Source organism: Phycodurus eques, chromosome 14 (genome assembly GCF_024500275.1).
Source record: "Phycodurus eques isolate BA_2022a chromosome 14, UOR_Pequ_1.1, whole genome shotgun sequence".
NCBI classification, from domain to species: Eukaryota; Metazoa; Chordata; class Actinopteri; order Syngnathiformes; family Syngnathidae; genus Phycodurus; species Phycodurus eques.
Window position 1 is genome coordinate 12115699 of NC_084538.1, and position 12325 is coordinate 12128023.

Consider the following 12325-nt stretch of genomic DNA (forward strand, 5'->3'; position numbering starts at 1 on the left):
AAAGGGTCGGAGGACTCGAAAACAAGGGAGCTTTGTGTGGCAGGTCAGTGTAGACAGGCAACGTAAGCTTTTTGTGTCACCTGGAGACATTCACTGTGAGCTCTTACAAAAACACTTTCTTTATGTAAATGCCTAACTGTGGCATTAATTAATAATGTTTAAAAAAAAAAAAAAAAGATTTCAACACTGCATTAAGTCAAGAAATTTACTGCAAAACTTTCACTAGCCAGGTGTCCCAATATTTTCTCTTTAGTGACGCTGGAGTTCCCAACTTGGATTAAAAGGTTAAAATATGCAATTACAGCCAGCAGTGGGGAAAAATGGCAATGGGGTCGGTATATTCCCTGAGGATAGTTTGAACGGTCTAAGAGGAAGGTAAGAGTCAAAACGACAATCTCCTGATTCCCTGGCAGCCACTTGAGCCCCTGAGCCATGTCATTAGAGCAGGTTGGTTCCAATGGGGTTTAAACCTAGGACACGTAAAGCAGATGTGATTACCACCAAACACTATAGAACCTCCCCAAAACCCACTAGGTTCTCTGGATAAATTGTGGTATTGCAGTGCTGTTTGAGATTTGGTTTGTATATGACAAGTCCTTTTTATGGCCACTTCGATCAAATGAAAAAGCTCTCATTCACTAATGTGACTACGATGATATTGGCTCAACATCACATCAAATATGATCACAATGTGATCATATTTTTGACATACAATTTAAAACAAGTGAAACATTGTTTGAGTAATTACAGTTTGTAGGTAGCACCATTTATCCATACAAACTACCTAAATCTACCTACCTACAAAATGAAAATATTGACTTTTGAAAAATTGATGAAATTAATGAAATATTGACTTTTTTTTCTTGTCAGCTAGTTCAACAAAATTGGACAACAACATGGTATTTTTAATACCTTTGAAAAGCAGATTTAAGGATGAAGTGTCATTGTTACTTTTTTATTAGGATGTCTGTGGATCTAGGCAAAAAAAAAGCATATAAGTTAGCTATCCGCCAAAGTAACAACAACAAAAGGAAGAAACTCTCATTCATGATTTGCGTGAATAAAGCATTTTAAAAGGGAAAATCCAAACATTCTTGGAATTCCCTCACGGGTCCAAAACTAAGGAAGTGCTGGACAGGAAAAACAGTCTGGATCGAGCAACATGATGAGGTCGAATCTCAGTGATGAATGGTCATCTACTTTTCAGAATAAAGTCAATGAAATAATAAAATGAAAGAATAAAGTCATTTGGAAATGATGTGCTCGTCATTCAGTGAAACGTGATGCCCTTCTGTCTGTCACTATTTAAGAAAGTAGGCAGTCTGCTGAGTTCACCCATCTTACACAATCCTCTAGCAGCATTATATCGAGACAAAAACACATAAGGATTAAGTGTCAACTGAAACTAGACTGCCCAGAGGGCGGTGTCCACTCCACCATCATTACCGTGGCACTTTTCAATCTACAGGTCCGTGTGAAACCACTGAGAGGGACTTTAGATGCTATTGAGTGTGACCAAATACACTCATGGGCTCAAAAACCCTCCAAGTGTCTAAAGTAAATCACATAAAAAGGTCCTCAGGACAGGAATTTGGAGAAAGGGAACAATACTCAATACCGGAGCTGGTCCTATGAATCATTTATCTTGCCGGAGCTGTATAGTAAGAAAACACAAGACCTTTAAAAGTTAAACACTCAAATGCAACACTGTAAAAGCTTTTGGCCTGGGATACATTTTTTTTTTGGGGGGGGGGGGAGTGAGACAAGAACAAGCAAGAAAGTTGAAACACAAAGCAATCTAAAGATACATTCACTGTTTAGCTTTGCAACTAATACTAATGTGATATGCATCATCTGTAGCTGTACTAATAGGTTGCATTTGTGCTGCATTATACTGCAAATTAGGCCGAGCATACACTATGAAACAAAATAGTGTACTCATTTTTGCAGTTTACAGTCGTCTTGTAGCGAGATTTAATTGAAGACTGGGAGAAAATGGATAAAGGCTATACTTAGTTAAGAGGCTTTTAGAGCATAACAACTATTTTTGGGGTCATAGATAAAACACCTCCAGGCTTTACGGAACAGCAGAAAAACATAATTGCATTTACAACATTGGTTGCATGTTGACAGATTCTACTATGATGGAAAGATAAAAGCCCACCAAAAGCCTTGAACTGGATGAGTGATTTGTCAACTGGAAAAAAAAAACATTTTGCCTGAGAACAAATTCTTTTTCATGTGGGATCCTATATTGAATTATCTGAAATCCCTCAAGAAACTGCCTGGTATGACATAATTATCTTTGTGAATGTTCTCTTTATTTTTTTTTTAGGATCATGAACAAGAAGAAAGCTGCTCATGTTTAAAAAATTATGTTTCTGGACTACGTATTTTATGAACCCTGTTAGATTTCCATGTGCGATTTCTGTATTTATTTATTCTTAATTTCTACTTTTAATATTTTGTCTTAAGGTAATTTTATGTATTGTTTTTGGGAAAAGTGTCTTAGGCCAAGCATTGTCCTGTACATTGAGGATAATATGGTTCCATCCATTTTCTGAGCAGCTTCTCCTCACTGGGGTCGCGGGCGTGCTGGAGCCTATCCCAGCTATCATCGGGCAGGAGGCGGGGTACACCCTGAACTGGTTGCCAGCCAATCGCAGGGCACTTACAAACAAACAACCATTTGCGCTCACATTCACACCTACGGGCAATTTAGAGTTATCAATTAACCTACCATGCATGTTTTTGGGATGTGGAAGGAAACTGGAGTGCCCGGAGAAAATCCACGCAGGCACGGGGAGAACATGCCAACTCCACACAGGCGGGGCCGGGGATTGAACAGACGCTCTAACCAGTCGGCCACCTATTTATTCAACATTTACAATTGTTTTTACATATATGTAAATAGCAGAAATATTATTTCTGTACCTGTGTATGTGCCCCAATTTCGGGTGGGTGGTTGGGGGAGGGCTGGGCAAAAAAAGATGGAAAAAATAAGATGTTTTTGTAACTGTGTGCCTTTTGACTTATGATTTTTTATTTTTTTTTAAAAGAGGCTTTTAATAATTTCTTTTGACTTACTGCATCCTGTTTCTAAGAGGATCAGTTGCAGAGTGGTCCGGCCCATTGATTCCTTGGCTATGGGCAAATGGGTGCATTTTTTGCTTGTCTCCACTCAACATCCGGCTAGCCAGGTTTAGCCTGGTCAACTGTGGATGACAGAGAAAAGTTGAAAACATCCAACAATTAAAAATTGTGTCATTTGTATCATATATGGAAGAACTGGGAACTACTATCCTTCCCCATGCTTCTAGTGTTCTCTGTGGTCAAAACACTATTAATACAGTGGGTACGGAAGGATTTCAGGCCCCCTTACATTTTTCACTCGTTGTTATATTGCAGCCATTTGTTAAAATAATTTAAGTTCATTTTTTCCTTCATTAATGTACACACAGCACCCCATGTTGACAGAAAAAAACGTAATTGTTGAAATTTTTGCTGATTTATTAACAAAGAAAAACTTAAATATCACACACCCATAAGTATTCAGACCCTTTGCTGTGACACTCATATATTTAACTCGGGTGCTGTCCATTCTTTTGATCATCTTTAAAATGGTTCTACACTTTCATTGGAGTCCAGCTGTGTTTGATTATACTGACTTGATTAGGAAAGCCACACACCTGTCTGTATAAGACATTACAGCTCACAGTGCATGTCAGAGCAAATGAGAATCATGAGGTCAAAAGGAACTGCCTGAAGAGCTAAGAGACAGAAATGTGGCAAGGCACAGATCTGGCCAAGGTTACAAAGACAGTTCTGCAGTACTTAAGGCTCCTAAGAGCATGGTGGTCTCCATAATCCTGAAATGGAAGACGTTTGGGACGATCAGAACTCTTCCTAGAGCTGGCCGTCCAGCCAAACTGAGCAATTGGGGAAGAAGAGCCTTGGTGAGAGAGGTAAAGAAGAACCCTACGATCACTGTGGCTGAGGTCCAGAGATGCAGTCGGCTGATGGGAGAAAGTCAACTATCACTGCAGCCCTCCACCAGTCAGGGCTTTATAGCAGAATGGCCCGACGGAAGCCTCTCCTCAGTGCAAGACACATGAAAGCCTGCATGGAGTTTGCAAAAAAACACCTGAAGGACTCCAAGATGGTGAGAAATAAGATTCTCTGGTCTGATGAGCCCAAGATACAAATTGTTGACCTTAATTCTAAGTGGCATGTGTGGAGAAAACCAGGCACTGCTCATCACCTGTCCAATACAGTCCCAACAGTGAAGCATGAAGAAGAAAAGATGAATGCGGCCAAGTACAGGGTTATCCTGGACGAAAACCTTCTCCAGAGTGCTCAGAACCTCAGACTGGGCCGAAGGTTCACCTTAAAAAAAGATTGACCCTCAGCACACAGCAAAAATACTGAAGGAGTGGCTTCAGAACAACTCTGTGACTTTGAATGGCCCAGCCAGAGCCCCGAATTAAACCCAATTGAGCAGCTCTGGAAAGACCTGAAAACCAAACCAACTTGACAGAACTGAAGAGGATCTGCAAGGAGGAATGACAGATGATCCCCAAATCCAGGTCTGAGGTCTGGTTTGTTGCATCATTCCCAAAAAGACTCATGGCTCAAAAGGGTGCTTCTACTAAATACTGAGCAAAGGGTCTGAATACTTATGGCTGTGTGATATTTCAGTTTTTCTTTTTTAATAAATCAGCAAAAATTGCAACAATTCCATCTTTTTCTGTCAATATTGGGTGCTGTGTGTACATTGTGGGAAAAAATGAAATTAAATTATTTTAGCAAATGGCTGCAATATAAAAAAAGAGTGAAAGATTTAAGGGGGTCTGAATACTTTCCGTACCCACTGTACTTGTAAGCACTCCCAGTATCGACCAATGCAGTCTTGCATTGATATGAACGTAATGTAAACTTTACAAACAGCACGTGGTCAACGTACTCTCTGCTCAGCACTAAATCTTGGTGGACCACTCCCACCCCCTCTAGAAAGGAAACAGTTATTATGACTTGCTAGTCCAAATCTGTTTACAACCCCATCGGTCCCTCAGTGCTGCTTTCTCCCTGGAAAAACTAAAACAGGACCACGCGCTACTGTGTTATTTGCTTCACTTGCCTCCTTTGGCACTAAAAGGTGAAACATTGTGACGATGCCAAGTCTTACAGTAGAGTCTACAAGTCTTGTAGAAACCGTGTTAGCTTTTCCACTACAATGAGCAGCGTGTCACACCACTGTGAAGGTCTTTCACATTTAAGTGGACTGGGCTTATTATTGGTGGTCCAGCGGGGTTCCTCTGCCACTACGGCCTCTCTGCACTCACATGATAGATTGTAATGTTCATTACATGAGTAATTTAGTGAGATCTTAGAGAAAGGACACACACAATACACTGTTTGTCTCCCATGTTAAATTCTAAGCCTCATTTCAGGCCTGATTCTACAAGGTCTGGCCATCGAACAAAAACAATATTTTAAAGCAAAGCAAATTTGTTTATATATCGGATTTCATACACAGGGTAACTCAATGTACTTTACATGATTTAAAGCATTTAAAAACAAAGGAAAAAACAGCTTATAAGCATTTAAAACAAAGAGAAAATAAAATAAAATAAAAGTACTATTAAAACAGCATACAGTCCAAGAAAAATCATTTAAAAGTGGAAATGCTCTAAAAAGCATGAGAAAAAAGAAGAGTTTTTAACCTGGACTTAAAAACATTCACACTTGGGGCTTGGACAGCCCATTAAGACAGCTTTACAAGAATCTCATCATTATAGGCATGCATTACTGAGCAAGAGTGTATTTGTTTTTTTGTTAATTGGATAGCAGGTGCAGCCAGATTTTTTTTTTCCAAATTTCTCTCTATTGTCTAGATAAGAGCGAGTAATCACTGAGACCGTAGAGGTTATGCAGTCCAAGAGGAAGTTGTTCATGTTTACAAAGTTCTCCTGTTGCTTCAGCTAGTGATTTAATGACTTAGAATCTTGGCCTTTAAAAAGTCTGTCTGCAGCGCACAGGTCTGATTTGCTCTGCAAAACAAATTGCTCCCATGTCCTGGATTCACTACTGAAAAGGAATACAGTAAACACCTTTCAGATAGACAGAATAACGTCTCAGTAGCATAACTGCAGCCTGTGTGGTCTTGTGTCATCATCCTAAGAAACTCTCACAGAAAACATCCAGTGAAGCAGACAAGTAGTAGGAGGAAGAGCAGCCAGAGGTGGTGGGAGCAAAGGCAAAGGTGCTCCATGCACCAGCTGACCGGGATAATATGGGAGAAGTCAGCGGAAGCTGATGCAAAGCACTACTTTGTCACATTCCTGTATTTATAAGCATCAATTACCACAAAATAGCAGCTTGTTCAGAATCAACAGAAATCACTCCCCATGGTGCATCTGATAATGAGACCTCACACAGAGCGGGAACATGATGCTCCGCTCAGGCAGTTTCAAACCCTGAATCAGGAGCCACCCCCGCAAAAAACCACAGTCGGCAGGCAACCAAGAGGGAGGAAGGTGTGCTGCTCCCGGCTGCAGACCCTCCGGCTCCGACAGGTCTGCTGGAAGAGTGAGCAACTAGATGACGCCGGTCAGCAGGGGGTCAGGAAAGAATTAAACATTGCCAAAGAGAAAAATAAAAGACCTCACATAGAGAGAGCCTCCTGCAAAAGGGCCACATTTGTCTTCCTTCCATGAAACACTGTTTATTAACCCGGCATACTGTACATTCTTATTTGAACAGAGCCTTGACCCAGGTGGGATCATTTAGTTAAGAAAGGTGCAAGTGAACTTACATGTTGCGTCAGAAGGTTGACATGACTGGAGGCAGCAGTGGTGCGAGCAACCTGTTTGTCTGCCAGCTTCTGGAGAGCTGAGATGAAGGCCTGCTGGTTGGACTGCGCCTGGACAGTAAGAGAGTTCAACTCTCTGAAGTCCCCCTTGGAGTTTGACTTCACCTTACTGGAACTCTGCATTTTGGACACTGCGATAAAGACAGAGGAAATGTGTCAACAATGCAAAATTGTAGGGGGGGAAAAAACGGTGTAACTGAACCATGAACAAAAGCAGCTTGTGTTTGTTTGTCTGTCTCTCGCATGTTAGCAAGAAGGCCACTTCCTGGTTTACAGAAGTTGAAGTAAAAATATGAGAATGGGCTGTTTTTTTCTTAATCCTGGGCCAGGTGGGAATGCTCCCACTATGACTCAAACAGCAGAGAAAATAAAATCCTACTCCCCCAAAAAAAACAACTGGAAAAATTGTAGCGCCTTATATTTCTGATTATTTTCTCCCACTGTTAAGTCAGACCGTATTCTGATTAGAAAACACGGGTCGTATTGTACATTTGGAATCGACAAATTGGACGCTACCATATTTACTCTTGGATCAGGGTTCAGGAAAAACAAACATCAATCGAAACAATAGTTCTCACACACTTTCACGCTTGGAGCAATTTAAAATAGCACTCAGTAAAGAGCTGACCTCCACCAGCACTGAACAATTAATTGATTCTAAATTAAGATGATAAAGTGTGATACTATTTCACTGCAGTGCCGCTTTTTATTTTATTAATTTTATTAATTGCAATACCTCAAGGAAATTCTATTTTCTTTCTGCTGTATATTTATGGGGCGGCACGGTTGGGCGACTGGTTAGCACATGTGCCTCACAGTTCTGTGGACTCAGGGTTCAAATCCGGCCTCGCCTGTGTGGAGTTAGCATGTTCTCCCTGTGCCTGCGTGGGTTTTCTCCGGGTACTCCGGTTTCCTCCCACATACCAAAAACAGGTTAATTAAAAACTCTAAATTGCCCGTAGCTGTGAATGTGAGTGTGTATGGTTGTTTGTTGATATGTGCCCAGCAATTGGCTGATGATCAGTCCAGGGTGTACCCTGCCTCTCGCCCAGAGTCAACTGGGATAGGCTCCAGAATGCCCACAACCCGAGTGACGATAAGCAGTACGGAAAATTGATGGACGGGTGTATATTTATGTTGAAAAACAGAGAACGACCTAGACCGCACATGTGCAGGCATGCAAGGCAAGGAGAAATGTCAGAATGATAGGGATGCACCTCTGGAGTTAGTGGGGGAAGGAGTGAGCTACTCCTGTACCAATTGCACCTTAATTTGTTAGATGTGATGGTTCAATTGGCCCCAATACAAGCAGACTGTAATGACCAAAAGGGAAAAATAAAGCCCATGATCTATCTTTAATCAAAATTGAAGGTCTTTTGTGTCCTGTGTGCAACTACTCCCCAATGTTTTGTGGAAATGTGTTGTTGTTTTACGTTATTCTGATCACAAACTTGTCAAACAACAAATAGTTATCAGGCCAAAACCATTTACCTTCCTTGGCAAATAGCATAGCGAAGTGTTTACCTTGGCTTGCAGATGTTGGTCTAGAGAGCTTCTTGCTATAGATGTGTAGGGCACTGGTGATGGAAGAAGATGCTCCAGAGCTTGATGTGAGCACTGTGCAAGATGGGACCCTCCAGAGAACCTGGGTTGGTTGCCCCATAGACACAGGGGTAGGGGTGTAAACAGGAGAGTCGTTGAGTGTCTCAGTCTGGCAGATTTGAGACTTTGCCAAGGACTGTGCATAGGATGGAGGATGCGGGCGAAGCGGCAGAGGTGGAGAACGATGACGACGCAGGGATGAAGGGTTGAGAGAGCAGCTCTGTTGATGAATACGGGGGAAGTCTGAAGTCACGGGAAAGCTCGAGCAGGTTTGGGAAGCCTGGCTTTGCGGATGGATTTTTGCATGTCCAAATCCGGTCAGCTGGCCTTCAGACAAACAAACCAGGGGTTGACTTTCAGTGACTTTGGTGTCTGTGTCACTGCTGACTTTTCCTGTGGAGGGCGTTGATTCTAACGAGCTGGAATCCGCTTTGGCCACAGGCAGAACTGTTCAAAAGAAGAAAGAAGCCAGAGCTCCTTTATCACCAGTAAGCCATTCCATGGCTCTGACACAAATTTGTTTTCACCAAATGAGACTCTTTTGAAAGTGACCCTCACTTCACCCTGGATGACTCAATCTTTTTTCATTTATTTTAGGAGGGTTTACAGATCGAAACAGCAAAATTCCTGTTTACTGTGCTTGAATGATAAAATATTAAACATAAACCAGACCAACAGTAAGAGAAGCATGACAAAACATGGATTGGACTCACTTTTGGAAGTCTTACAGTTGCCTGGCTCTTCGGAGGCACGTATTTCATGAAAGGCTTTTTTAACACGCCTGATTTTTTTTCCGAGGAAGACGGTGGCTGATTTATTTTTCTGTGTGTAGAACGTCAGTACTTCCTCCAGATCACTTTCACTGTTTAAAAAAAATGGGAGAAAGATGTGTTTTGCAGATTGCAATCGCTCCAGTGAACACTGGAAGACGACTTGCCAATTGACTAACCTCGCAGCCGTGATGTAGTCATGAAACACACTGGCGGCAACACACTTCTCCTCTGTACTGTTCTGCTGTTTTTTCACTATATGGTCAGTTTCCTAAGAAGATAATGAAGCAAAACAGAAAGGAAATCACACAATGTCTCCTGTGTTTAGGTGAAACCACATCCTGAGAATATGCACCTTTTCGTAACATTGAATAAACTCTCCTAGTTGGTGGGACAGGATGCGTCTGCGGTCTTGGACTGGTAGCTGGTGACTGGGCATAACCATCTTAACGTCTTGCTGGAGGTTACTGGCAGCCCTTCTCAGGAAGCGAACTACAAGCTCCTGTGCACACACACACACACACACACACACACACACACACACACACAGACACATGCAAAACACACGCCAAGTATTTTGAATCAATGATAATTATAAGTATGAATACAATATTTCTGCTTTCCCTTTCAAATCACTGCTGGGGATAGCCTTATGAATCAGCCTAACATCAGAAGGATGTTCCTAAAAGGTTTGAGGTTGCTGCTGATGAAGATAATGATGATACATGCCATAATTCCAGTACACCAACATAACTTTCCAATAAGGCATATTTCTTCAGAGGCCCCATTTTCCTCCATGTATTCAATCCAACCACAGCCAGGGCACAGATGAGTAATAATAAGGGGAAATCTGGCATATAATGCTGATACATCAATAGAAAACAATGTTCCATCCACGGTACTATATGACACTCCTGTTCATTAAGAGAGACTCCACTACTGAGATGTTTTAAATAGTTGTACCATTTGATCATTGTCCTTGTCTACCCAAGCTGGAATGCCTTTGACCCTGCTCTCTTCCAAAAGTCTTTGTTGAACCCGCTGTAGGTAAGAGGAAAAGGTCATCCGGGCTTGCACTTTACTGGAGAGGAGACAAAAGATGGCAAGAAATGGCATTGTAACATTGAAAGGCAACTGAGTTTTCATCAATATTTTGTCAATCAGGTGAAATCTGATCTTGCCGTAGAAATCATTTAAAGAATGCGTAAACAAGAAGACAGCTAAGTTTGGTGAGTGATCATTTTGAACTTAAAAATATGCAGCATCCATTTTCCAGACCACCTATCCTCATTAGGGTCGCGGATGAGCTGGAACCTATCCCAGCCAACCACAAGGCTCATGTGAATAAACAACCATTCACACTCACACCTAAAGACAATTTAGACTCTGTCAATAAACCTAACATGCATGTTTTTGGAATGTGCAAGGGAGCCAGAATACCCGCAGAAAACCCACCCAAGCACAAGCGGAACATGCAAACTCCACACAGGAAGGCCTGGAGCCAGAATTCGAACCACCAACCTCAGAAGTGTGAAGCGAATGTGCTAAACACCCCCCGTCCCACTGTGGGGCCCAACTTAAAATATTAAAGTTGCCATCAAAACATAAAATATAGTCCCAATTTATTCTACTCCCCTTCGGTGGGAGCAAACATCCCCTTTATGTCAATTTGCAAGGAAGTTAGCGTGAGAAAATAAAGCAAGGGAGGATGATGAAGGAGCGTGAGCAGCCATCTGGAACACACCCTGACCTGATGTCCCCCCCCTGCTGGAGGAAGTGAAGCAGGTTGACATGGGGCCTGCTGTTGCGCGTTGCTGCCTGCGAGCTGGACACAGCCTCGCTGTGAGAGCTCTGCACTGGTGAAGCCACTTGTTTTCTTTGCTCTGCTACCAAATCCTTGTGTGAGACTGGCTTGAGAACATGTTTCATCTCCGCTCTTTCCTCCTGTATGCAGTCCTCTCCCTCCAGGCCACTGCTCTCCATCAGGGAGGCCTTGGATTCCTTCCCTGAGGTATGCAGCATTGCAAGGGGAAGACATATGTCAGTTGCATCACCAAACCTTTAGTGAAAATACCCACACACAGTACACTCAAAATAGGCTTTTTGTTTTTGCTGCGATGACATCAACTCATTCAGAGCCATATTTGGCTAACCTTAGTGTGACACATGGGAGTTTTTTATTGGAACCAAAAGTGCACTCCAGCCTGCAGTTAGAGTGCAGTTTGCCGAGCTGAAGTAGCATACATCAGGCCTACCCCATTTCTTCTTTCCAGCAGCAGAGCGATGACTCAGGTGGTGCCGTCTCCTCTTACGGGCCTCCAGAGACGGCAGCTTCCTCTCGTACTGGACGGCGTGGTAGCCATCAATTGTGTCCATCTGCAGCTGCGCATTCCCGCTCGGATTCCTTAGAGACAGAAGAAGACATGTCAACACAACCGTGGTGACAACAACAATACCAATGATTTATATGGAAATTAGCATTTCCAAAAAGACGTTGCAGAGCAAACTCTGAGAAAGATTAGTAAGTTTGAGTAGTTTTTCCAGATGTTGACATGACTGACAGTGATGGTCCAAAGGAGAAAGGAGAAATGTTAAATAATAACAATCACTGAGGCATTTAAATATTGAACGACCTCTACAGAGACATTCTTCAATGTGATGTCCGTAAAAAGCTTGAGACAATGCCAATAAGTTAATGCTGTACCAACAATAAAGGTCAGTGATTGAAATTATATTTGTGAATTTGTGTAATACACAACAGTAGATGTCATTTTAGTCCTTCTCTTCCTCTTCCCCACATTGATGCCACATAGACAGTGGGCACACTGGAAAAGTTGAGCGTATATCCTCTTCTCAGCTGTTCCTCTCACCTACCCAAGTGAAAGACCAAACAAACTCCATGCTGGAATCCAACTGCTTCCATAAACTGAAGGAGAGATCCAGCCCCCTGATCCTGACCACAATGGAAATGCTTACCTTCCATGGAAAAGTCTGTTTGCCAACATTGAGTTCAATGATGTCTTGGACTCCAGATATCCACTGAGAAAGGGGGGAGATAATAAGCAAAATCAAAATGATCATA

The 12325-nt window shown here is 42.2% G+C and overlaps 1 protein-coding gene across 7 annotated transcripts in view; it reads right to left on the bottom strand.

Moving 5' to 3' along the window:
• The window catches only part of ttll5 (tubulin tyrosine ligase-like family, member 5), a 57933-nt gene that overhangs the window by 23143 nt on the left and 22465 nt on the right, over window positions 1-12325 (bottom strand). For 3 of the 7 annotated variants that reach the window (XM_061696989.1, XM_061696991.1, XM_061696987.1), the window contains exons 18-28: window positions 12220-12282; window positions 11499-11647; window positions 10988-11249; window positions 10207-10324; window positions 9599-9745; window positions 9423-9514; window positions 9187-9335; window positions 8396-8920; window positions 6815-7002; window positions 3088-3215; window positions 2935-2976 (exon numbers count right to left, since the gene is read on the bottom strand). In XM_061696989.1, the coding sequence (XP_061552973.1) occupies window positions 2935-2976; window positions 3088-3215; window positions 6815-7002; window positions 8396-8920; window positions 9187-9335; window positions 9423-9514; window positions 9599-9745; window positions 10207-10324; window positions 10988-11249; window positions 11499-11647; window positions 12220-12282 (1863 nt within the window). The remainder of the gene's footprint in view (window positions 1-2934; window positions 2977-3087; window positions 3216-6814; window positions 7003-8395; window positions 8921-9186; window positions 9336-9422; window positions 9515-9598; window positions 9746-10206; window positions 10325-10987; window positions 11250-11498; window positions 11648-12219; window positions 12283-12325) is intronic. The other 4 variants (XM_061696988.1, XM_061696994.1, XM_061696990.1 and 1 more) reach the window with 4 other exon arrangements.